We start from the raw sequence: 27,035 nt of genomic DNA on the forward strand, positions 1-27,035 counted from the left end.
GCAACTTTCCTCTTCCTTCTCACTTGTCACTGTATCCTGGAGACAAAGACAACGGGGATGTTATATCCCCCTGCCTGCTTCTCCTTATCCACCCCTCCATCTCTTCTACTCTTCTACACCTCTTTAGCTGCTTTACTTGCTGCACAAACCCCTGTGAGATGCTACAGTCTTGCTAACAAACAGCTTAGCCACCCCACCCTCCTGTAGCTACCCCTGGCCTCCTGCCTGCTACACACAACAGCAGAAACAGCAGAGCCCACAGCAGGACAGGAGACAAATGCTGACTATAGCTTTTTACTGCAGATAGTCATTGGGTAACCAAGTGTTGTAATTATCTCTCTGTATTTCTTTTTAATTTATTGCCGATGATTAAATGATTTATCGGAGGAGCTCTCTATTTACAGTCCAGTTATTAGGGAGGTAAGAGTGCAACAGTTCATATTAAATGTTGCAGTCATACCAAAGACCAAAGGACACGCTGTCAGTAAGCACAAGCACGCTGCGCTCACACAGGTTCCACCCCTCCACTAAAAATAAAATCTGTAAATCACCATGTTTTGGTGACAGGAAAAATGTTGCTATTCCTGTAGCATGAAGCACCAGGGTACTGTATTCCATTACTGCTCAGTCAGCCAGTTGAGACACTTGAGGTACAGTAGCTGCTGTATCACTTCTCTCATCCTGTATTCTCTTGTCCTGTATTATTTAATTCATTTGCTCCTCAACCAGCTGGATCAGTCATATAACTGGGCTATACCTTTTTAATGTCTCTGATCTGGATAGAATGAACAGTAAGTCTGTTAAGTCATGACCAACCTGCCACCTCTGAGAGGACTGCAACCTGGTGCCTTACATGCTGTTGGGCCTTTGGCTAATCGCTGCCAGGTGCAGGCAAATTGAAAGAAGATGGGTTATCGGCCAAAACAGACCGTGTCAGTGTCCCCTCCCACATGGCAGAGAGGTATGTGGGTAGTGTGACCCGGCTGGCAGGTGCAATGCAGCATCTGCAGTTTAAAATGCACAGCAGACGTCTCAGTAACAGCATGTCACCATGTGCAATATGGGTCAAGTTCACAAGGTGGCACAACCACATACACTTTAGTCACACAGGTGATTATAAACTCACTTGTAACATACATTATATGTAAACAGTTTTTGTGCAAAAGTGCAAATTTTGCAAAGGTGTTGTGGCTAAGATCCCCAGTCTGTTAAACCTACTGTGGAAATAAATGAGTTCATTTCTGAAGAACAATAACGATGTCGTCATTGAGTCGCTGCATTAAAAGAGCATCTGATAATCTGTTTTTATTAAAGTAATTACAATCAAGCCACATTCTGAATATTAGCCCGCTCAGCCCCATTCTCTATAAGGAGGTCTGTGTGCTTGTATCTGTGTGATTGCATTCATGTTTGCTATGTTAGTGTCTGTGTTTCTTTATTTGAGTAAAGCTGAAAATTAAGCAGTTCCCAGGCAAGCGAAATCTTATTAGGCACGTGGAGAGGCTCTCTCCAGCAGGGTGAAGACGGTGAGACAAAAACAGGCAAATAACCTCAAGTCGACTTGTGTCCATCAACAGAAACACAAGCCACCGTTTGTAGTAAAACATTGTCTAAATTTGGAAAAGTATCTGCCCTGTTTGACAAAAACATCCTGCAATCAAAGTCAACTGAGCAGATTTGTCCTGATGAATAAATTAATGAATTGATTTATAATAAGAAAATATCAATGAGGATATTTTCCAATAATGGGGACATTTTGTGGTTAGCACTGTTGCTTTAGACCAAAGTCTTGTTTGTTGTCCTGAGTGGGATTTCTGGCTTTCTCCCAGAGGTGTTAGGGTCCCTGGGTCGTTGACCCAGTGTTTTGTGTTTTTGGTTCTTTGATTTTGTTATTTCATTATATTCTAGCTTTGCTTTATGGGTTTTAGGATCATTCTTAGTTTAGGTTCTCTGGGTGGGGTTGGTTAGAGTTTTAGTGTTCTGGTTTTCTGTCTGTGTTCCATAGTTGCTGTCTTCCCTGTCTGCTGTATCCCCACATCCAGTCAGTGTTTGTGTCTGCCCTGGTCCCACGTCTCTGTTCCCTCTGTAGTGCCTGCATGTGAGTCTGTGTTATGTGTTTCCTGTTTTACTTTGAAGGTCTCTGTCTTATCTCAGTGTGTTCAGTTTACGCTTCTTTGGTCTCGTCAGTTCTGATTTGTCCCAGCTGTGTTTCCCTCCTGTTACTCATTCCCTGATTGCTCCCTCTGTGTATTTAAGCCCTGTGTTTCTCTGTGTGGCGATCTACCGTTTACTTTGCTGTGTGTTTTGTCAATCCGCTGGTGTTAGTTTGTTTTTTTGAGTTTTTCCAGTTATGTTATGTTTGCGTTCAGCATTAAAGCTGTTTTGGTTTAAGTTCTGTCTCCGGAGTCTGCACCTTGGGTCCTATTCCTGCCTGCACACAGCCACACCTAACAAGAGGTTCGGTTAATTACCAGTTTTAAATAGACTGAAGGTGTGAGGTGCTACCTGTCTACCTGCCCCTCCTCTCACCCCTCGACAGCTGGGATACGCCGCAGCTCCTCCAAACCCTGAACTGGATAAGCCTTTAAAGCAAACCAGTGAATATTTTCTAATGTTTAAGTTGTAACGTATGTCATAAAATAGCAAATAAAAGCAAAATCAAAGACAAACATGAAATTAAATGGCACTATGTGATATGATTTCATGATATGATCTGAGGCTAACAAAGTGTGATGAGTCAGATTTCTAAAAACGAAAGATTGTGACAAAAAGCTGCTGAACTCTCTTCAAACACATAATATTTATTTTACTTCAATATTATATTGTTGTGATTTATGTTTGTGTGGGGTGTTCGATGGTTGTGGAGGCTGACCTACTACTTCATATTTGTGTCAACTGTGCTGGCCCGTCGGGACCACCTACATGTATAATCCTCCCATGCACTATAATACAATCTTCACCATTTCATGTACTGTAATAACCACAAACAGATATACAAGAGCTTCCTGTCTGCCTCCTTTATCAGACAGACTGTCACAGAAAACACCAGAATTGGGCCACAGGTCATTTTTCTGTGGCCTTGATCGGGGGTTGATGGGGCTGTGGTGGAATTATTATACTTCCCCATCGTGGCACCGACAGATAAACCCCTCACTGTTTGAAATTAATCCAACATACAGACTGAATGCTTGCTACCCGTTGCACCCTTGTTGAATGCCTCAACACAGAAAGAAATCCCAAAGATTTTAACTGTAACTAAAATAAAATGTTATGTGGTCATAAAAGCTCTGTGATTCAGTCAGAAAATAGTCTTTTTTAAACATTTTGCGTTGCTATTTCTTCACCTCTCTTAATCTTTTGAGCTGCAGTGAGACACATAGTCAACAGCCAAAAGTACTCCTGCAGGTCTAACTGTTCTTCGCACTGCATCGCTGTGCAGCTATTCTCTGAAAACCATTAAAAACACGCTGGAAGTCTTTTCTGTTTGTGAAATTTTAAAAGGCCAGGAAACCGATTGTACTGATGCCCTACAACTACAAGAATAAAAACACAAAACATATTCTAGCTCAGTAACAGTCGATAGCCTGGCTGGGTTTAGTCTCATCAACATTGATTGGATCCAGCTTTGGATACTCCGAGCTCTGTTGTTCTGTTCACATCAAAACTAAATATTTTGGAGATATTCAATGCATTCAAGTTAAAAGTCATGTCTCTACAGCAGTTCTACTGATACAATCTCTAGTAAGACACCATAGCCTATATTTATCTTATTCTTTCTAAATTAATATAGAGCTGGAAGTCTTACCTCATGAATTATTCTTTCATCTAAGATCTGCGGCATTCCTTCCCTGGAATGAGCCCTGACCCAGGGCCCCATGTCTGGCTCAGACCGCTGCACTGTTATTTCAATAAACCCAATAAGATTAAATTAATTGGCCTGCTTGTGAGGCAGCTGAGGCGTAAAATGTTTGCAGGTGCATGTGTGTGTCAGAGTTCAGCTCTATAATCAAAATGTGTGTGTGTGATATGTTTCACTGCTAAATATGTTTACAACACCGCAGGATTTACCCCCTGTCGTGTGCGGTGCGGGCGCTGACCTAAATGCCCCAGACTCTGCCCTGCCAGGTTTGAGAACCTGAGGATGGAGTCGGCGCGCTTGTGCCATCAGACCTGTGTGAGTGATGATGGCCTGACATCTCTGGCAGCCCTGTGACCACAAACCTTGTCTACAAATGGGTCTAATGTTGCGCCAAGTGAGCTATAATCTCCAGGCAACACAGCATTTAATTTTCCATTTTCAGCTTTCCTAGAAACCATCCCCTCCTTTACTTTCTAATCATCAGTTGGCAAGCTAAGTTATGGTAACCCACCAACCAGCCAACCTTTTTGCGTCCCAGTGGTGGGACAAAGTTGAGCCTTATCACCTAGGTAAGATCAACTGTCCACTTCTGACCCCAAAGTACTTACTCTCCTGTCACCTACCACAACAAGCCTTTGCACCACCCGGGTACGAAGCAGCCAATGTTTGAGCTAGACAAAGACAGACAATATACAGCCTTCAAAGTGTATCATTAGCACAAATTGCAGGATTTAATCTCATGGCTCGCATGATGGATGCAAACAATGAAGAATGAAACATTCATTGAGTCCTTCCCCATTTCTACAGGTGTATACTGACACACTCTGGCTAGCACAGGCGTGGCTTAAAGGTAAATCCTGATTAATGTGATCCTGATTATGTAATACAATTACAAGCTTTCATGAGAGGAAGTGCAATTATAATTACATAAATGATCATCATAGTAAAAGACACAAATACTTATTATTAGTGGGGGGGTTTTAAAACACTTTTCATTTTCAGCCAACAGTGAAGTTTGAATTTGCTGCTTCAATCAAAACTGTGCAAAACTACTAGATGATTTAAAGTAGTCACATCTCATATTCTTAGATATTGCATTATACTGTAAAACTGTGTAGGAATCAGTGAACCAATCGCAACAAATGTGTCCTTTTATATAACGATATTTTAGATTAGACCAGATTACACAACAATTCTCCTGAGCCTATGGAGATGGAACGAAAGGGTGTGATGGGGGAGGACGTTGGCATACCCTGCAGCTCGGTACTGCATGACTCACTGTTAAAGGAAAACAGACACTTCATGCAACTAAACCAGACACTCATTAACTAAACTCCCTGGGTGGCTGTTTACACAGCATTCTTTGTAGATCCAATTAATGTTTATCGGCCGAGGAGTGTTCTGGCTTCTTGATCCTCTCCGGGGCAGCATCGCTACACCTCCTCACCATTGTGAAATTTAGCCGTGACATGGTGGCCTAACCAGGATCACACCTTGGCAGTATGAGACCTGCCCAGCTTGCAGGAACCAGTGGGAGGAATAGCAATCGCTGGCAGAAATGAAAATGTTGCTATGGCTGGAACTATTTTGGTGATCATGGAGATTCACATGTTGACACGAGTGAGAGCCATGTGACAAACAAGCCGCAGGCCGTTCAGTTGGCACACACAACATCTTCCATGCATAAACATAAACTCGAGGGAACACAGTGCAGGAAAGCAGATCCGCAAACACGCTCGGAATGAGAAACAAGAAACGATCGTTTGATTAGGACATGATTAGAATTAAGCTCATCGTACTTCAGATGTAATTTACGCGCAGAGTCAACTTTGCAGTAAAGTGACAGTGTGAACTCTGTGCTCACTGACATCGATATCAGCCTGTCATTCAGAAGAGGTGAACCCTATGTCTCTCTAAATGACCGGCTTTTATTCAGGGGTCCGGTGTCATCAAGGAACAAAGCAGTGATGAGAAACTCTATCAGGGGCAAGGTTCATTAGAATAATAGGGTGGCACACTCCTTATTCCACATTCTGTGGAGGTGGCTGACCAGGTGCAATGCAGTGAAGCGTGTCAAGAAGTGCAAGAAATATAATCAAGGTCTTAATCTAACGTAGTCTGCTACTGTGTTTTTATACAAGCTTTTATAAAACTTTTATGCAGGCATTTCAGTGCTAAATTTAAACTGCAGATCTGCTATTCCAATTACACTATTTAATGTTACAACTTTATTCAGCTAATTCATGAGCCATGGGGTAAGAAATCTCTTAACATAGAGATGTGCACGTGCATGAAGCTCCCAGTATAAGGCAAACATTGAGCTTCAGTAACGGGATGAATGTCCATATGTAAGTCATATATGTCCAAGTACATGCATGAGTCACTGTGAGATATAAAAAGCATTCTTAAATGATCAAGTGGACTTGAGCAGTGAGTCATAATATACGAAAGCTGCAAACTTGAAAAGACACTGCCTGCTCCAGTCTCAGCAAGCATCTGTTGAGAGCAGCTGCTTGCGTCCGTATTTTGCAATGACGCAAATGCTTCGCATCGATAGCCTAACTTAGAAAACCAGAAAAATCTTTTGAACTGACACCCTAACCATCCATGGCAGCTTCAAATGATGCCTCAGCTACCACTCTATCAAATATCTCACTGATGATCAAAGATTTTTCAGCCTTCTTATGTTGGGCATCTTTTAGCTCAACAACCTGTGGGGAGTTCTATTGCTAATTAATAAGGATATCTGTTTGAGGGCCTTTTTTAAGTGTTGGGATCAAAGAATAAGAGGAGCCATGATAGGATTAAACAAGGATGCGTTTAGCTGACCCATTCTGCAGTATGCAGTAATCCACATGGAAGACACAAACCGAGCTTGGCTTGGTTGTGCTGTTTTAAGTGACGATGGGCTTTCTTATTGCTGTGATTTGGCCCTCTCCACAGGTCATTAAATTCCCACTCTCTCAAACCCAACACACACACATGCAATATCAATCTGGTGTCCCCAATTCCCCAAATTCATATGTTCTCTCGTTTGTTTCTCCACCTTGCTCATCTATTTTCTTTATCAAAATATCCCTGCTTTACTTAAAAATAGTCTGAATGACGCTGAACCCAGGATGCTTTACAGAAAGACAACAGTGAGCATGATCTTTGTTGCATTAAAGGATGCAGTAATTTCTCCTCCACTGGTCTTTGTCCACTATTGGCAAAGAGGTCCAAACTGTATTAAAAGTTTAATCAACAGTAACTATAAAAGTGTCCGATAGGAGCTCAGCGAGGGAGGTCTCAGGTGCTTTGAAACACACTAATCCCATCATGCAGAAGGGAGGGGGTGGGCGAATCAGTCCACCCCTGCATGAATGTGTCCTTGCAGGGCACAGTTTAAAGCTGTGGAACCTTCCAGGAAGAAGAGATGATGGGGTTAACACAGGTGTCTGCGCGGAAAGCTTCAGATATGGGACGCGTGTAACGTCATAGCTATTCGCCATCGAGTAGTTTTGCTCTTCCCAGCAAATGGGAATAGAGCACATCTCTCAGATGCTTCCATGGTGCAGGCCAAGAACTTTACAAGGGAGAGCATGTTCCCCAATAAATCACTTCTGCTGAGAGCACACAATCACCCAAATAACATTTATTTAATGGCCTGCAGATGAACTCGGGGTGTTTGGTTACTTGGAGGCCTTCCGTCACCCCACAAAACCTTGGCAACAACACTAACTTATGTAATACATTAAGCTTTCATGATGGCACAATTAAAAGAAAAAACCCCTCTCAAGATTTAGTATACAGTTGAAATAATAAAGCACAGTGGTAAGACGAATTGCTGTTTCCATACCTTGATCAGAAGGGGAAATGTGCATTTTCTCTCCTTTAAAAGCTTATCCAGCTTATTTTTGGGGCCGTTTCTGTTCAAAGAAAAAAAAGATAATAGTATAACAACATAAACCTGCTGCTTTATCAACTGCAGATTAAACTACTCTTCAGTTATGCCAACGCATATTGATTCATCTTTCAGAAGCATAAGTCTTGCACTAATTATTGTCATCCTTGTTGCCAACATTACATCTGCATGCGGTTTCAGACTGAAACCACATGCAGATGTAATGTTTGCATACTGTGAAGTTTGTTTTTTCTTACAGCAGACACAGACGCGGACTCTTCCTCAGCAGCTTACTGCGTACACTACACTGACACCTTCTGGACACAAGTTTGTCTTTTATTAAACACATTCAACTCTTCATCCAGTCCATTCATAAAACTGAAAGTGTCACTAGGATTAAATAGCTTTATCGGTAAACAGGGAATGTAAAGAAGAGACTCTAAATCCCATTACGAACTAAAAACGTCTACGTTAACTCTTCATGGGCATTTATTTACTTCTTTATATATTTCACTAAATGCAGAGTGCACAGCATTACATACCACAAACTTCTAAAAGAGGACCACACAAACCTTTTCTCCGAAGACTTGTTCGGCGCGCTCATGTTGACGTGATCAGCAAGGTGGTGTTGATGAAGCGGTTATGCGCGGCATGCCCGCTAGTCAGGTTTTTAGGCGGTAATAACAAACGGCTGGCAGCCTTCGTGCTGTCGTAGTTACCACCACCGGCTTATCCCAAACACAATGGCCGTTGTACACCAAGTGCTCACTGACAAGTGTTGTTCTCCCTTTTTTCTGACGTAGGCGCTTAGTTGCACGAGTGTGCCCGTGTGAGAGAGCACGAGACAAAGGGAGAAGAGGACACCCGCTGAGCTACACGTTTCCCACATATTGCAGCACTCAGTGACCACACCGGCAACAGAGACGTAGCACGGCGTAAAGGAGGGCCCGCATACTTTCATATTTCTACAAAGATACAAATTCTTTCTAAAAAGATTCCAAATTTCAAAAGAAACTAGTGCTGCTAATGTTAACCTGGTTACCATGTTTCGTTTTAGCCCTTTGAATAAAATATTAAAATATTAAGTAATGTGATAAATAAATAGAAAGAATAATGCAGAATTTGTCTCTGTAGTTCAGAATAACTCTCTTCATTCAAAGTCCAAACAGAGCACTTCTAATAAGCAAGCAGGCGCTAGCATAAGCCCACACCTGCCGCCCAGTACAAACATGCAGACACCCAGTCTACTGAAGACTGGTGGCAAAATCGAGCATTCTTATTTGCTAGCAATGCCATGTTTTCTTGAAATATATTTAATTAAAAACAATTTTTGAAATTACTTCTTACGGGCATACAGGGAGTGCAGAATTATTAGGCAAGTTGTATTTTTGAGGAATAATTTTATTATTGAACAACAACCATGTTCTCAATGAACCCAAAAAACTCATTAATATCAAAGCTGAATGTTTTTGGAAGTAGTTTTTAGTTTGAGCTATTTTAGGGGGATATCTGTGTGTGCAGGTGACTATTACTGTGCATAATTATTAGGCAACTTAACAAAAAACAAATATATACCCATTTCAATTATTTGTTTTTACCAGTGAAACCAATATAACATCTCCACATTCACAAATAAACATTTCTGACATTCAAAAACAAAACAAAAACAAATCAGCGACCAATATAGCCACCTTTCTTTGCAAGGACGCTCAAAAGCCTGCCATCCATGGATTCTGTCAGAGTTTTGATCTGTTCACCATCAACATTGCGTGCAGCAGCAACCACAGCCTCCCAGACACTGTTCAGAGAGGTGTACTGTTTTCCCTCCTTGTAAATCTCACATTTGATGATGGACCACAGGTTCTCAATGGGGTTCAGATCAGGTGAACAAGGAGGCCATGTCATTAGTTTTTCTTCTTTTATACCCTTTCTTGCCAGCCACGCTGTGGAGTACTTGGACGCGTGTGATGGAGCATTGTCCTGCATGAAAATCATGTTTTTCTTGAAGGATGCAGACTTCTTCCTGTACCACTGCTTGAAGAAGGTGTCTTCCAGAAACTGGCAGTAGGACTGGGAGTTGAGCTTGACTCCATCCTCAACCCGAAAAGGCCCCACAAGCTCATCTTTGATGATACCAGCCCAAACCAGTACTCCACCTCCACCTTGCTGCCGTCTGAGTCGGACTGGAGCTCTCTGCCCTTTACCAATCCAGCCACGGGCCCATCCTGTTAGGTGTGGCTGTGTGCAAACAGGAATAGGACCCAAGGTGCAGACTCCGGAGACAGAACTTAAACCAAAACAGCTTTAATACTGAACGCAAACATAACTGGAAAAACTCAAAAATAAACTAACACCGGCGGATTGACAAAACACACAGCAAAGTAAACGGTAGATCACGACACAGACACAAAGAAACACGGGGCTTAAATACACAGAGGGAGCAATCAGGGAATGGGTAACAGGAGGGAAACACAGCTGGGGCAAATCAGGCCTAACGAGACAAGGGAAAGCAAAACCAGACACATTAACATCAGACATGGACTTTCAAAGTAAAACAGGAAACATAACACAGACTCACAGGCAGGCACTATAACAAAGGGAACAGAGACGTGGGACCAGGGCAGACAAACACTGACTGAACACGGGGAAATAGGAACTAAGGATACACAGAGACGCGAACTAGACAAGGGGATACAGGTGATAGGGGAGACAGAGCAACTAAAGAAGACAGAGACATAAACCATAAGACAGAACTCAAAGAAGCCAAAGACTAGAAAGTATAAATAATATAATAAACTCAAAAACCCTGGGTCAACGACCCAGGCATCCTAACACATCCATCTGGCCCATCAAGACTCACTCTCATTTCATCAGTCCATAAAACCTTAGAAAAACCAGTCTTGAGATATTTCTTGGCCCAGTCTTGACGTTTCAGCTTGTGTGTCTTGTTCAGTGGTGGTCGTCTTTCAGCCTTTCTTACCTTGGCCATGTCTCTGAGTATTGCACACCTTGTGCTTTTGGGCACTCCAGTGATGTTGCAGCTCTGAAATATGGCCAAACTGGTGGCAAGTGGCATCTTGGCAGCTGCACGCTTGACTTTTCTCAGTTCATGGGCAGTTATTTTGCGCCTTGGTTTTTCCACACGCCGTGGCGACCCTGTTGACTATTTTGAATGAAACGCTTGATTGTTCGATGATCACGCTTCAGAAGCTTTGCAATTTTGAGACTGCTGCATCCCTCTGCAAGATATCTCACTATTTTTGACTTTTCTGAGCCTGTCAAGTCCTTCTTTTGACCCATTTTGCCAAAGGAAAGGACGTTGCCTAATAATTATGCACACCTGATATAGGGTGTTGATGTCATTAGACCACACCCCTTCTCATTACAGAGATGCACATCACCTAATATGCTTAGTGGGTAGTAGGCTTTCGAGCCTATACAGCTTGGAGTAAGACAACATGCATGAAGAGGATGATGTGGACAAAATACTCATTTGCCTAATAATTCTGCACTCCCTGTATATTGCCTTATCTTTTATTCTCTTGTGTTGTTTATTAATGGAAATCACAGGCTCTAAATATAAATTGTCTTAATTTAAGGAAATGTTTGTCCAGCGGGGGAGCGGTGACCTTAACGGCCACCTCCACAACCACCACTACCACTGGCTACCTAACACTGGGGCTTTGTAAAAAGACCCACTGGGTCAGAAAGTGTTCAAGCTTGTTTTTACAAGCTGACTGTGGATTTGTATAACTGCACAAACATTACATGTTTTTGTGCTAAAGAACGCAAATATTTCTGTTCTCTGTCATGAGCAAGATGGGGAACCAAATCAGTGCCATTCTTGCAGAAGTTGTTTGTGCAAACTTCCAAACAGTTTCAAATGCAATGTGGTCTAAAGCACTTATTTCAGCTACAAACTGAGGCAGCTCATTTGAAAGCTGTTCTGCTGTTTCTGCTACTAAATGAGAACAAAGAAGTCTGTGTTTCTCTTGGGAAAAGAACCGTGCAATATAATTTTTGCCTTTTCGTTTCATTTTTAGATCGTGAACAGAAAGCTAATTTGACTGCATGCAGATGTACATAAATGTTCTTGGCTTGACAGAATGTGAATAGTATTTTCACACATCTTAAAATGACTTGGGAAAGAGAACCAAAGGACAACTTTTTTTAAAATAAAGTGGTTTATTTAGAATAATCAAGGCAGCGACATAGCACCAATCAGATGGAAATATTCAGACATCACTTTAGTTCTGCACAGAGTGGTTTTCTTTCACGTGTGACCAGCTTATTCTTCTGTTATTATATGCAGCAATTACCGAAGCACCATTTAAATATTTACATGGAAGCAAAATCCCTTTCTTTTATCATGTGTATACTGCAGCAGGGATTATTGTCTCTCATATAGTATGTTAATGAATAACTGTTCTGAACTGGTACATATTTACTGCATAAGTCGTCAAAGAAGTGTAAATGAAATCAGTCTTTTCAAAACGAGTCACTTTCCTTCAGTAGGTTAATTTAAGTTTTCTTTTTCACAGGGGGAGCATCTCGAATAGGCCTCTTAAATAAACAGTTTTGTCTTTCTTTATTTTGCTTTCCAAGTCACAGTCAGCATCTGTTAGCTTGTACATACCTGCAGCTGTTCTGAATTTACTGATCCACATACTCACATGGTATTATTTTTTAATTAAGAGTTATTAGCGCATAATATAAAACATCTGGATTTTCTTAGCTGACTCACGGCTACACCTGGATTTTTTTCCCTCTTGTCCATAAAACATTCCAGATTTCAGAAGAGGAATTTAGAGCTAAGAATGAAGCCCACATGGTCTTGATTTTTTCTGCTGACCAGTCTTAAGAATAGAGAGCATGGCAGTGGATGAAAATAGGAACAAATTATAGAGAGGGGGGAGGGGGCTGCAAAAATCGGGGTTGCTCAGACAATTTTGCTAATCAGCTTCAGTTTGCACCTTGCGCTACCTTCACCAAAAGCCTCTCCTCCTCCCTTTTTGCTGACATCAAACAGAGGGACAAAAGTGCTTTTTTTCTTTGGATGCATGCTGAGAGTGTGAGAAACTCGTCTCCCTGTGGACACGTGACTGACGAGAGGCATTGCGCAGAGGAGGTAGCAGCTGGAGGCGTAGTTTAAAAAAAGGTCAGATCTGATCCCGGTTTAGCTGCGAGCGGATCAAACAGGACTGGACTGATGTCTGAGGTTGTGCTATGCTCGAAGCTGAGGCTGAGTTCAAGTCGACCTGAGCAGGTATGAGAAAAAAAAATGGGTCTGTTTACAGGAAAATGCAGATGAGGATGATTTTATTTTTATGTGAGTGGCTGAGAACATACTTCACCCCAGGTGCTTGTGGTGATGCTTTTCATAGCCCACTGCACTGTTAGAGCTGGTACCTATCAAATAAAAAAGCCACAATGATGTCAGACATATTAGCTTTACTTAATATTCAGTTTGAAGCTTTTATTCACTTGAGCTTCTTACCTAAGTAGTCCTTGTAGTCCTTAAAGTATTTGTGTCTCAAGCTACGTCCATCTGTAATTAAAATCACCGTTATATGCACAAACTGAATGAATGGATAAAGTTCCCTCTGTCAAATACTTGGTTTAATATTTCTGCCAACAGCTTCAATCACACGTTATCAGTTCATCTCGTGGCCGTCTATTCATTTGCAAGGTCACTCCAGCATGTTTATTTCAAGATCTATTTCAAAGGAGAAACCTGGCATCTAACAGCGTGCCATTTGCCAAGATAGAGACACCAGAGCAGAATGCTTGGCACAGCCTGGCATTCTCATCCTGCCCTGTGGCGCTTCAGAGCACAAAGCTTTGAGAGCAGCTCTATCAGACGGTTGTTGTGAAAGTGACATATAGATAGGAGAGAATGTGTGTTAAATTCTACATTTAAAGCCACATCACAATCATGTGAGCGATCACTAAAACATTTAAGTCAAGGGAAATAAAATAATACCAGAGTTGCCGCGCTGCTTGATGCACTGTCCCCTGTTAGGGATGCCAGAGGCTGGGTTTCCTGGATTGATGATGTGGCACTCGTAGCCCGTAGGACAGTGCAGAGGCTCATCTCCATCCTCAGTAGTACTGCAGGCCTCAGCTAGTGGGCAAAAAAATACAAAAACCAACACACTCTGTACACTCTGTATCCAAGGAAACGACAATAAGAAGAGCAAAAGTCATTTTGTGGCACTATATTCTGGCTTTCCTTCAAATAATTAAAAAACAATATTTCCCACAGGAAATGCCAGCATACAAATATAAACTCAGAAAAAAACTCAAAGTTTTAGAGTTGTTTTTTTTAAAGGAAAATGAGCAGCAAGTCTGCCCTCCTGTTAATATTTGTGGAGCGTTGTATTTGAGACTGGTGGGACTATTACAGTGAAGATGTCTTTACAGTTTGTGATTATTATTGTCACACAGGAAGGGAGGAAAGTGACTTCTGATTAAATATCACTGCACAATATTGCACTGAAAACTCAAAAATGTTCTGCAGATGGATTTTCTGGACTCACATGTGTGTTACCCTTAACTGTTCAGGTGTGTGCCCTCACCTTGCAAAACCTCCTCAGGACCGTCTAGCAGCCAACCGTTACCCCCCAACCATCGAGGCTTGGGCTGCACCAGCCAGTCCAGAACTGCTCAAAACACACACATCCTTAGCTACTGCAATACTCAACAACAATACGAGGAAAAATATAACTTCCTGCATTTCTGTGAACATCAAAATATTGCCAACCAATAATCACTTTAATATAATTTGAAGCCCTATTTTAATTCCAGTCTGCTGGTTCTGCTGACCTGGTGGTGGCTGCACAGACTCCAGGCAGGCATAGATGCAGCCATTGTAGCAGCAGCGTTTGTGGCGCTCGCATTCTGAGTCTGAGCGGCAGCCCGGGACCTCGCAGGCTCGCTCTGGTAACATCTGGGGCGGCGGTGGACACCGGTCATTCTTTTGGTGCTGTGTGGACTGGGGATGATTGAGATACTCGTAATCCTGAAAGAGAGAAAGAAAGACAGATAAATGTCTGAAATATACCATGGATGGGGTCTGTTACTTTGATGCACGATACCCTCTCTTCTTTATTTAAAGTACTGGAACATATTACCCTGGAGGCCAATGTGAGGGCAACACACACAAAAAGAAATAGAGATACCGACTTCAGAATTAGTAGATATTGAGATAGATAGATATATGCTTTTTATTTTTTTAATAACACGGTTAAAAGACAACAGATCATAAAAATGCAGCTCTGGAGTCTGGAGTCACATTAACTTTGCAGGTGTCGCTGTAAACAAAACCATAATAAGTACATTATGGATGTCTCTGTAGGATTTCACATGCTGTTATATAAATGAATTTCAAAATAAAGTAAGTAAAGCTAATCACTGGCCTCCTAATACAAGTTTACTTTGATCAGTTAGTAAAGTTGAAGCACAGTAAGATAAGATAAGATAACCTTAGTCCCACGTGTGGGAAATTTATTTTGTTACAGCAGTGCAGTGCAAAGTTGCATTGAAGAATTAGAGAAAAAACACTGGAATAATATATCTATGAGATACTGTACACAATAGAATAGAATAAAATAAAAATAAAATACTATATACAATCGAATAAAATAGAATACAAATGCTATATACAAGTATAATACAACAATGCCAGAAAAGAGTATTGCGTTTAGTGTTATTGCTATTGCACATGTGTGGACGTGTGTGTTTGATCAGTTGAAGTAAAAGCTTAGTTTCACTGTAGACAGGAAGTATTTTCAGAATAGGTGCTGGCTGTGCTGCATGTATGTAGATTAGACTGAGACAGTTTCATTCAGTGTAATAATATCTGTGACCACATTGCAACCAGCAGAGGGCGACAATACACCTGAGGGAGCACATCCAGCACGCACTTAGCTGAACTGTGCACAGGAGCGGTGAAGGTTTGATTTCTGCATGCATGCCTGCCTACCAATACCTTAACCTGGATTGGTCAGGTGTTTCAGTGTGGGACCGAACACTTACTTCCCTGGTGAATGAGAGGGAGAAAGTAGGCCACTATGAAGCTGAGCAAAGATCCACTTCACACACAGTTCTGGCAAGAACAAGTGGAGGGAAGTGTTTTGTTTTTTTATTATATTTTTTTGTTCACTGCTGGTATTGAATATCTGATGTTGTGCACCACAGAATAAGTGACCATTCATTGTTCTGGGGGTTTGTGCACATGGAAATTATTATAGCAAAATCCCAAGAAGCACAGCTGCCATCAACTAAACACCAACTCTCATATTTTCTCACGAACTGTATTTACTTTTCTGGATGAAGCGTCAGTGTTTTCTCTCCTTTTAACTGTATCAAAATGAACAGTTTGGTTTAACCTCGGATCCTCCAGAGCGGAGGAACATATTTGGGGAATATTTTATTAATTGGCTAGAGTTTATTTTCTAAACTGGTCAAGGTAGTGCATCTCTGTCAAACTGTTTGTCATGATGTTGAAAGCACACGGTGCAAGAAACAAGTGAAACTGCAGCATCGTTTCTGAATGGGCCAGAGTGCAGATGAAAGCGAGAAAGAGGAATTTGTTTTTGTTTCTTCTTACACTAGATTTGTAATTAGATAATTGGCTTCTGGGTGGCACACGATCATTAAAACTGTGCTGTTTATTTGGCAGGCTTGCAGGCTGTTCCTCCGAACCAACCAGTGAAACACAAAAGACAAATGTTTGGCACTCATGGTGGCACCACAAACACTTTAAAAATGAATTCGTTTCTTCTGGCAGCTGGGAGCTCGGTGGGTGTTTGGTGTATGGGGTGAGGTCGTTGAGATGGAGAGAACGTTGTGTTCTTCGGTTAATTTGAAATTTCGATTATTTTACCGAGTTGAAATGAGATTCCTCTTTTGCCTGATACTTTGGGCCTGAAATTTGTTTCTCATCAGTCGTTTTGACACATGGACAGAAACAGGAAATAACTGGATACCTTAGTAAAGCTTTTCATCTCCAAAGAACAAGAATATTGTTTGTCAGTTTGCTGCGGGTGTTGTCTCTGATGTTAGTCGGTGGTCAGTGATTATTTTATTGCTTTTCTAGTTAAATTCCACTCTAATTTTTATGTGTATGCTGGCCTCATACAGACAGGAGTCTACTGGAGCTCCGTACTCATTCACAGCATCTCTTCTGTGAATGACTGGATAGTTTGCTCAGACTGGATAATTACATAATGATTATTACACTATCTGAACTTATCTTATATCCGATCTGTTCCCAGTGTATCCTGCAAACCTCTCCTACAAAAAGCTCAAGCGTGCCCTTCCTGTTTATTCAACTGCATGCTTTTGTGTGTGTGTAGTTTGAACTTGCTCTTAATTATACCATACAGGCAAAAGTGCACACTGCAGGAGCCATTCACTGATTTATTACAGCTCCCCGAGAACGCTACCATCACCCATGCTGGTTCGGACTGTGCTTTGGTTAAATATCTGTTACTCTTCTTTTACTTTAACCACTTTGTTCTCAGTTGTCATCTCATGATTTTTCCACTGCTGTACGCCAGAAGGGCTGTCATGCTCTGTTTCTTGAAGTCTATCATAAAATCTCACACACATCTCTCAGATGTTCCACAGTGTTTATTTACACTCCTGTCTGCTGCTTCTCCCCAATAAAGAAACTGCCAGCAGGCTTGTGTGTGATGTTCATGAATATCTGTGGGAATATTTTCCCCTCCATCTATCTATCTGTCACTGTCTGTACTCCATCTCGCTCACTCTTTGATGCTTTCATTTTCTTTCTTCCCCTGCTGTTGGTGTCGAAAAGCAACACGACGGTAGCTTTAAAGTCTGATCTCAGTTGCTGATTCTTTCACTCGTTCCAATTTCTCACAGAGAGGTGATGAGGAGAAGCCACCACGCCTGGCTCCCTTGGTAGGACCTGGGACCATTTCGTGGCCTTTCCGTTTTTTAATTCCACGCCATTTCCACTGTGTTTAATGGAGTATAGCCAAATTTTCAAACATGTATTTTTTTCCCATTTTATTTTAAAATTTCAGTCTGAGTTTTTTAAATGAGCTTAAATGGCTGAATAAAAGGCATACATCCACTATCGAACCTCGTGGCCGATTTGTGCCCCATTGAAACCCATTATAAACGCTATTTTTCACGCCAGAAAAATTACGGTCAAAGGGATCGTCAGGTTTCCAGCTTAGGTTTCGTTTTGGACTACAGGCCTTAAGGGTGCATTAATTTTTTTTAATCAACAGGAAATGACGTATTTGTTTTCACGTGGTAGCGGAAGTGTGTGCTGCAGACACGGGAACCGAACCATATGCTCCGGCGCTGCGCGAAACACACCCGCGGCAGAGGCACTCCTCCCCGGGGGAGCAGGAGCAGCAGCGCCGCCTGGGGACATTTTTGGCTTCTGCAAAAAAAATTAAAACCGGATCGAAATTAATGTTCGTGCCAATCTTTTGTCCATCTAAAGGCCTAATTATAATAACAATAAAATATTACTTCAAATGTTTTTTTTGGAAAATATTTTATGTTTTATGTTTTATGTTTTTGGGGCAAAAAAAGCAGTGCGCTCATGTGACGAAACCGGGATATAAAGGGTTAAAATCCGCGAAATGTAATTAAAACTTGACATGAATATTTCAAGGAGAAGTAGGTCTAAAAGATTGGCTAATTTAAAGTGGAATAAAATATTAATATATAAATTTTTTATAGCACTTTTTGGGCGTGGTCGATAGTGTGCATTTTATGAAATGCGCTCCTGGAAAAAAAATAAAAGGCGATCGAAATGACTGTTGGTGCCAATCTTTAGTCCATCTAAAGGCCTAATTATAATAACAAACAAATATTACTTCAAATGTTTTTTTTGGAAAATATTTAGTTTTTTTGTTTTTTGGGGCTAAAAAAACAGGGCGCTCATGTAATAAAACTGGGATTTAAAGGGTTAAAACAATGAAAATATAATTAAAACTTGACATGGATATTTTAAGCAGAAGTAGTTTTAAAAGATTGACTAATTTAAAGTAGAAAAAAATATTGATATATAACATTTTTAGAGCACTTTTGGGGCGGGACCATTTTTTGGTCCCGAGGTTCACGAAAGGATGGGATTTTGAGGTCCTAAACTGAACTGAAATCTGACCATTTGAAGTAAGGACAAAACAAAATCGGAGACAGATACTAACATTTTCTGCTTCGTCTGTGCAAGGATGCAAGTGCACGAGCACACACATGCACAGAAACTTGGATCTACAAACAAACCAAAGAATATATATAGGCTGCTGGTGCAGCCTAGATCTCTCGGTTGAAATCTAGAGGTGATCGAGCGTTTGCTCTGGCTGCACCAGAGTTGTGCAACCTTCCGATTAGCATCCGGGCGTCTGACTCTATTCAATCTTTTAAATCACGGCTTAAAACGTATTTGTTTAATCTTGCTTTTTCTACCGGCTAAATGCTGGCCTTGTTTGCAGAGATTTATTTATTCTTTTAATTTTCCTATCATGCTTTTATTTCCGCTGTGTGTGTCTTGTCGCCATTGTGTTTTGATGGCATAGTTATATTGTGCTATAGTTATATTTTTTCTATTGGTGGCTTTTCCTGTGAACATAATTTTACACTTCTATTTTTTTATGACTCTGTTTATACTTGTGTTAATTTGTTTTATGTTAAGCGCTTTGGCATGTCGTTGGTTTTTAAATGTGCTCTATAAATAAAGATTGTTGTATATATTTCCATGGTGTACACACAGGTAAACGTGTTCGGTCTTTTGGTTAGGTTTCAAGGTTTCATTTTAAATCTGGAAGATCTTCAGCTTTTACTAAATGAAGAAACTCACAGCACACATCTGGTTAGATTTTGTGTTGTGAGACCCAATTTCCTGCTTCTAGAGCAGCTGTCAGTTTGACAGAAAGACAGAAGAGCAAACGCAGCAGGCTAAGTTGTGAGGAAAACAGACAAACTGTAAATCAGTAAGACATGAGAGCTTTAATGAATGATGGGAAATCATGTTGACAGACATCATGTTGGTTTACACAACGTTCTTTCAACAGAAGGAATGTTTGGGATGATTTGGACGGGAGTTTATATTTGAGGTTTGTGGTACTGAGCAATAATCTGCTCCAGTGTTATGTCCAGTAATGTGCTGCTGACCACCAGACTCAGATCTAACTGGAATTAATCCTGCTTTGAGCTGCAGAGTTAAATAGCTGACAGGTCATGTCTCAGAAAAGAAAACAAATATATTCATTAGAATATATTAATAATAACAGAAAAATTATCCCAAATTGTAGATTCTAAGCGAGAATAGTGTTACACTACTATGATATAACTGATGGTTTATAGCTAATGACCAATGGCTGCAGTAGTTTCCTTCATATTGACACTCTGTCCTCTCAGAGCTCTGAGCCTCCACAAAGCAAATCTACATGTTTAAAGTCACCATATTTAAAACTTCACAGCTACAAACGTGGCCTGGTCTTTCTACAGTCAGCGCCTTCCATGCATTTATAAATCCCAGGCTTACAGACTTTTCCCCTTTTACCTAATAATAAACAATAATAATATTACACTTCATTTACAAGCACCTTTCAAAACACTCAGGGGCCCTGTACAGTAAATGAACAAAAACCAAGTAAAAGAGCACTAAAAATAAAGAAGTTAGAAGTAGACAGTGCACATGTGATCACAGGGGGAAAGTAGTTTTAAACAGATGAGTTTTGAGCTTAGAGCAATTGCATACAGCTGGAAACAATATTCCTTGCATTAAAGTGTTCAAACTTTAGCTCTGAAACTGTTTGCATTACAAGACAAGCCATCACCACCAGTCTGCAACATTTACGCCACAAATGTCCACAAATCTCTCAAAGATCAGGCAGCAGTTGCATGCTTATCCTTCAAACACATGACCAGACAAACGCCAGGAAGCCCAAGTGTTTCACGTTCTGCTTAATAGCAGATACTGTCAGAAGGGCCCACATCACTTCACTTAGATGAAACTAAAGATTTATAATGCTACTGTGAGACACTGCTTTGCACACGGGCATGCCCAGGCAGATGTCTGAGCCAGACTGTGTTATGGCTATATGAGACTAAACAATCTGGTTGAGTGGTGGGTGTGTGCAAAGCAAATCTGGAATCTGAAAATCTGGGCAATGATTTGGTAAGAGGGGGAAACTTATAGATCCAAAACTTTCAAACTGAGGCGCTGCTGAGGTATTTATCTCAGACATAAGAGTGGGTCCATTTCCTTTTTGTTCCTTTTAAGCGCTTAAACAGAACAGGCAATCTCCAGCCTGATTAGACAGGTGCTGAAAACTGGCCTAATTCTATTAGCATCTCTATCACTCTGACCATTGCAGCCTTTAGGCCCATTTCTTACCTAAATACCCTGATTACATGTAAATCATTCTTAGACCGGCATGTTTCTATTGAAGCGCAGAGATGGAACATGGAAAGACTGTCATGCAAACACCTTTCTTTCAAAAGATTTACAAGTATACTAAATGATAAGATAAGATAAGATAAGATAAGATAAGATAAGATAAGATAAGATAAGATAAGATAGAACTTTATTAATCCCTCGGGTGGGTTCCTCTGGGAAATTCGACTTCCAAAAAAAAAGCACAGCAACGACCGAAGTTACAGTTACAGAATTGTTATATATATATATATATATATATATATATATACACACACACACACACACACACACACACACACACACACACACACACACACACACATATATATAAATACAGAGACAAATATAAATAAAATATACAAAGGGGATAAATAGAATAAATAGGAATAAAAAATAAAAATACAAGTGATCAACTCTTGGTGTACACAGTGCATGTAGCACTTCTCTTAAATCCAAGTGATACTTTGGTTTTGGGAAAATGTCAGCGTGTTCTATCCATTACTGACCAAAATACATTCTTTAAGGTTAAAACAAACATCTGCCAAAATCTGACCTCCTCTCCTGTATTAATATGCGAACCTACTTGCATGTAAAAATTTTGGTTAATCTAAACGGATCGTGTATTCATATTGTTATGGTTTAAAGCTTATTATACAATCTCAAGAAAAGGCTTCAAAAGGCAAAACTGAGCATGTTGGTGGTCTTGTGTTGATTTCAAATTTACCAATTTTCCTTTCGAGACAAAATATCCTTCTGTGGAGTGTGTATGTTAAATACTGCGTGACTATAATTTGTCTTTCTGTATGGCCTTGGCATTATGAATGAGGCTGAGTGTGTGTATGTGGGAGATTTAAAAAAAAGAAAGATTGCAAGATACCGAGATGAAAAGGTTCAAGGAGTAAAAGGCAAACTCTGTCTATAGAGCTGTCTCAGCATGTTCCAATTACTGCAGCTTTGAGGCAGAGTCCAGACGGACGGTTCTTTTGGCCCATCCTGAGAGCAGGAGGAGACCAGAGAAAGATATTTGAGGGAAAACGGAGGGTGGTGTACTGAGAGAAGCACACGGTCAGCGGGGAAGAGAAATCGGGTCAGAACGAGGGTGGAATGGTAACAGTTACATACAGTATTAGAGAAAGGCTGAAAATGAGAGACAGAGGCCACAAACAAGTCAGAAGGTGAGAACACTGAAGCATGAAAGGTTACAGAGAGGAAAGGCAGCACGCTACAGTGAGCCCTTGTTAGAGATGATCAATCAGCTACACTGAGCTGAGTTAACAAGCGGGGGCCTGGCCTGCAAATTCAGTTCCTGCCCTAATAATCCACTACACACACACACACACACACACACACACACACACACACACACACACACACACACACACACACACACCAACTAATGCTGAACATCCCATATACCCCCCACTGCTCCTATAGAATTATTACTTATTCCAACCTGTTGCACACTCTCTGTTACTCTTCAAAACTCGCCTGTCTGAGTGGATTTTTCATGCATCTATAAATCAAAGCACATCTGCTCTCAAACCGTTTTTTCGCAACGGTGAAAGAAATGTTAAAGTTCTCTCAAGCAAAACACCGACTCTTCTCCAGACTGAACTACGTACTTACTTTGTTACATTTTTGTTGATCTGATTTTTAGCATTTTTTTAAATGTATTTGTTTCAATGTTTCATCTGAAAACTAACAAGCATGCCTATCTCATACAGTTTCCGTTAAAAGCTACAATATTTCCCGATGATAATAAGTGATCATATAAAAAAAGCTAGCATCGTGTGGATTGGGCCTATTTAATCAAAATCATGGTCATTACCTAGCCACAGTTAGCATAGCTGGGACATGTGGGGTGCCACAAATCTAATTTCACGCTCCTGGGTTTGGAAAAGTCCTGAATTAACTTTCAGAGCTGCAATTTGTTGTTTTTCCTCCACGACTTTGGAATTGATATAAAACAAGATATAATATATAACTTTATTTACCAATTTAATCTGATTTAAAATATCCAGCTGGTGATTGTAGAGTAAAAATATCTATTTCTTCCTTTGAGTATAAAACCTGAGTAAATGCACTTTTTCTGTAAATGTGTTTTGTACTATGCCACAACACTATCGGTCATTTTAATCACAGCCCTCAGGCCTACTCGAACACCTCTCACCTCAGACACAAAACTGCCCTGACAGCTCAAAGTGCCTCCCTGTAACCGAGCAGACATTGTACTGCAGTGCTGTGAGCTTTCACCGACTTCCACTTTAAAAGATTCTCTAAACAACCCCGAGACAGAGAAATACACACACTCGTATGTACAGTAGAAAGGTGAGGTTATGTGCCCCACCTTATGGTTGAGTCCTCTTTTCCTGATTCTTCTGGCATCACTTCCTGTGGACAGGACCAACAGGGACAGGAGCACCAGCAAAGAGCCTGGCATGGTCTGTGTTCTGCACATCCCCCTCCTTCTTCTCCTTTATTTTCTCAGAAGTATTCCTTCTTCCTCTTTATTACAGAGATTTACTCGGAGTTTGTCCTGTAGCTGTTTGTAGGTCCTCTGGTTTGTTGCCTTTCCAGCTGAAGCAACAACTCTGGGTGCTCAAGTGCAGCCAGAAATTACACAAGCGCTCTCCCTCCAACAGGTCCTGCCTTTATATCCGGCTGAGGAAAAGTGACGGGCAGAATGACAGAGTAGAGAAAAAGTAGAGGAAAGTACAGAGGGGATGAATAGAGGCAGTACAGGAAAGGAAGGAGAATTGTTAGGGGGAGTAAAGAGGGGAAGGGAGAAACAGCAGCAGTCTGTGCATCAGTTACCGAGAGCTGAAACTGTCTGCTGGCACAGCGTGTGCACATGTCTCTGGAAGAGAGAAGGGGAGGTGAAAGGAGGGAGGGAGGACTGTTGGAGAGGGCAGTGAGTGTGAGACCGCCCCTTGGCCCCTCGTTGCATCTTGTAGCACATCTGGTGATCTTTATGTAAATTTGACAGCATTTTGTCAGCGTGCATTTGTGACTTATTTTATTTTATCTCGTTTCTTTGCACGGGGTTTAAAAAGACTTCACTGCTAGCCTGGAGTTCATACATGCTTTTTAACTATTAACAGTCCAAGATTGAATTACAACAGAGTTAGGACACACCTGATTCATATGGCAAGGTGTCTGAAATTGCACAAATACACCTAGCTGTCTGAATGAGTGTCCAAGTGTGAATAAATACAAGCTAATGTTTGTTGGCAGAGCACTCACAGTGATTTCAGTGGCATTGATCCATGCACAATAAAAGCATGTGGTGTATTCCAGGGAAAGGGGCCTCTCTGTCTTTTTCTCCGTCATCCCCCCCCCCCCTAAACTAGGACGCCCTTCATCTCAACCCCACCCCCCACTTCCCCCGACTCACCCCACCACCTTACCACCGGACCTTTCTCCCCATTCTTTGCGTCTTGCACTGAAAGGGAGAAAGAATGCTAAGCCGGCACAAATCTCAGTCATTATTAGTTTTACAGAAGCAGAGCCGGTGTCACTGAGAGAGAGGCCCCTGGGCTCACTTACACAAAAGACAAAGTAAAGCAAAAGCAAGGGAGAAAAAAATGAAAATGCAAAGGGTAAGGGGTGGGCGACACGGACAATAAGATATGACGATAGTGGAATTTAATGAATGATTTGTTTCATTTACCTTCCATATTTATGCTAAGTTATAATTACACTCCTGGAATGCTGGAGTGGAATTCAGCTGTCCCGTTTACAGCAGTGCTTCCCAGACATGTTCTCACATCTACATCCTGCCCTTCTTTCTAAAGGTGGAATTTACAGTATAAACGAGTATAACCAAACAAGACGAGATCAGGATACGGTTGAAACAATCCAGCCAGCAGCTACAAGATATAAGAACATATCGCTCTGAATACAGTTAAGTAATAAAACTGCTGGTCTGTGGCAAAAAAAGAGTCTATTGCATCTACTTTTATCTACACTGGGAATCAAAAAGATCAGTTACTGTGGTTTTGAAAGCAAAACATTTTCCCCCTATTTGTTTGATTTTGAATTTCAGTTGCTCTTTTCTTTTTAGCAACACCCCAAGTGCTTTAAATGCACAACAGGTCCGGACTACAGGGTGGCCAGCTGAGCACCTGTAGCCTTGCTGGCATTGCCGAAGCGTGTAAGGCCTTTCCTGGAAAACAACATCAGTTAAATGCATGCATATGTTGCTCCAAATAAGTCCCAGCTCTATATTATTCTGGATACTTTTGGTTGATAACCAGTGTCCATGATTTTCTTTCACACATATGATGAAATTTCCAAGTACTTTTTAAATTAAATTCATCCATTCATACTTGCATTTTCTGTCTGCGTTTCTGTTACAGGGAACAGCATCTGAACTATTTTGGAAACAATGTTATATGTGTGTCATCTATATAAGACAGAAATGAGAAAGATAAGGGGCTGGACACCTAAAAGAAAATCTTTGATTGCAGTCTGTTTAGAGACAGGCTCCTCTTGAAAGGCAAAAAAAAAATCCTTTCATCTGACAGCTGTTCTCTGGAGAAAAAGATGCATTGTAGTTGTTTCTGGGAGGATGGAGTGTCTGCAAATCTCTGGGGACTCCATATTAAATCCTCTCTGATTCTGATTAATTCTAGCCTGATTCATGCTGTAATGTTTGGTAGCTCTCCAAAGACAGATGTGGCTCAGCGGACAGAGCAGCCCCTCTTTTTCATGTTTGTACACGAGCAGAGAGTGTGATTTCATAGAAGCCAAAGAGGTAAATGTGTGACATGTGTTTCACAGCGAAGGCCAGCTTGTGCATCTGGACAGAATCTGTGAGTTTCAACAGAGGTTACATTTAAATAGTACCAGTAAGCTTTGTGGTTGGGGTCTACTGTAGCCAAACATGTACACACACCATGCATTCATACCACAGATGCTTGAGTTTCCCTATATAATTCATCATATTTCTTGTTGATACTGGGATTTTTTGCAGTAAATAATGGGATAAAATGTTCATTCCTCATGCTGTTAATCTTAGAGACTGCAGGAGAGGAGTTATTTAGTGCTGACGGTCTTTAACACATTGCCAAAGGCTTCTAGGGATAATATGAACCAATCACTGAGGTACTACAGAAACATTAAGCAGTACAACAACAGCTAGTAAACCTACTCCAATCACATGGACCAACCCTGACGTCTAATGTTTTGTTACCATGATCTTAGCAATAAAGGAATGAGCTTCTGCAGATTCAGTCCACAGAGACTTTATTGCTGACTCTGTGCATTAGCGTCAATGTAAGGAGGACGAAATGCACGGCAACATTTAAATGAACCAAAACCAAAGATTTACCAGATTTTGTGAACATGTGCTAAAGTGATATGTGGAAGAAGAAAATATATTTAAAATTTGTTCTGAAGATTGTTCTTTAATGTGACTTTAATGTTAAATGTGCATCTTTTGCTAAAGCATATAGTTAGGGCTGGACCAGGTGACCCTGAATCCTCCCTTAGTTATGCTGCAATAGACGTAGGCTGCTGGGGATTCCCATGATGCACTGGGTGTTTCTTCTTCACTCACTATGTGTTAACAGACCTCTCTGCATTAAATCATATCTGTTATTAACCTCTGTCTCTCTTCCACAGCATGTCTTTATCCTGTCTTCCTTCTCTCACCCCAACCAATCACAGCAGATGGCCCCGCCCCTCCCTGAGCCTGGTTCTGCTGGAGGTTTCTTCCTGTTAAAAGGGAGTTTTTCCTTCCCACTGTCGCCAAAGTGCTGCTCATAGGGGGTCATATGATTGTTGGGTTTTTCTCTGTATCTATGAAGCGCCTTGAGGCGACTTGTTGTGATTTGGCGCTATATAAATAAAATTGAATT

At 41.0% G+C, this 27,035-nt stretch overlaps 2 protein-coding genes across 3 annotated transcripts in view; both read right to left on the bottom strand.

The window, feature by feature from the left end:
- The window catches only part of dyrk4 (dual-specificity tyrosine-(Y)-phosphorylation regulated kinase 4), a 28,553-nt gene extending 19,574 nt beyond the window's left edge, over positions 1–8,979 (bottom strand). The window contains exons 1-2 of one of the 2 annotated variants that reach the window (XM_082540030.1): positions 8,315–8,979; positions 7,698–7,767 (exon numbers count right to left, since the gene is read on the bottom strand). In XM_082540030.1, coding sequence (XP_082396156.1) covers positions 7,698–7,767; positions 8,315–8,346 — 102 coding nt within the window. In that variant the 5' untranslated portion in view covers positions 8,347–8,979. Of the gene's footprint in view, positions 1–3,805; positions 3,890–7,697; positions 7,768–8,314 lie in introns of those variants that run through there. The other variant, XM_082540031.1, reaches the window with a different exon arrangement.
- A 2,928-nt stretch (positions 8,980–11,907) lies between these two features.
- wfdc1 (WAP four-disulfide core domain 1) lies at positions 11,908–24,055 on the bottom strand. The gene is made up of 7 exons (XM_082539574.1): positions 23,522–24,055; positions 14,568–14,763; positions 14,321–14,404; positions 13,726–13,866; positions 13,240–13,290; positions 13,092–13,151; positions 11,908–13,000 (listed from the first exon to the last, which is right to left on the bottom strand). Exons 1-6 carry the CDS (start codon positions 23,630–23,632, stop codon positions 13,093–13,095), a joined length of 642 nt encoding a protein of 213 aa, XP_082395700.1. The 5' UTR covers positions 23,633–24,055; the 3' UTR covers positions 11,908–13,000; position 13,092.
- Positions 24,056–27,035: the final 2,980 nt, after the last annotated feature.

The sequence above is a fragment of the Aulonocara stuartgranti genome (assembly GCF_965226115.1).
Source record: "Aulonocara stuartgranti genome assembly, chromosome: 7".
Lineage (NCBI taxonomy): Eukaryota > Metazoa > Chordata > Actinopteri > Cichliformes > Cichlidae > Aulonocara > Aulonocara stuartgranti.

What these genes read in the sequence shown, in the direction of transcription:
- wfdc1 (XM_082539574.1), bottom strand. Translation starts at nt 23,632, where the DNA reads ATGTGCAGAACACAGACCATGCCAGGCTCTTTGCTGGTGCTCCTGTCC. An exon ending in GTCTGTGCAGCCACCACCAG is followed by an intron (nt 14,405 to 14,567) that starts GTCAGCAGAACC and finishes TGTTTTGAGCAG; the next exon opens with TTCTGGACTGGCTGGTGCAG. An exon ending in CAAGCAGCGCGGCAACTCTG is followed by an intron (nt 13,291 to 13,725) that starts GTATTATTTTAT and finishes TTTTAATTACAG; the next exon opens with ATGGACGTAGCTTGAGACAC.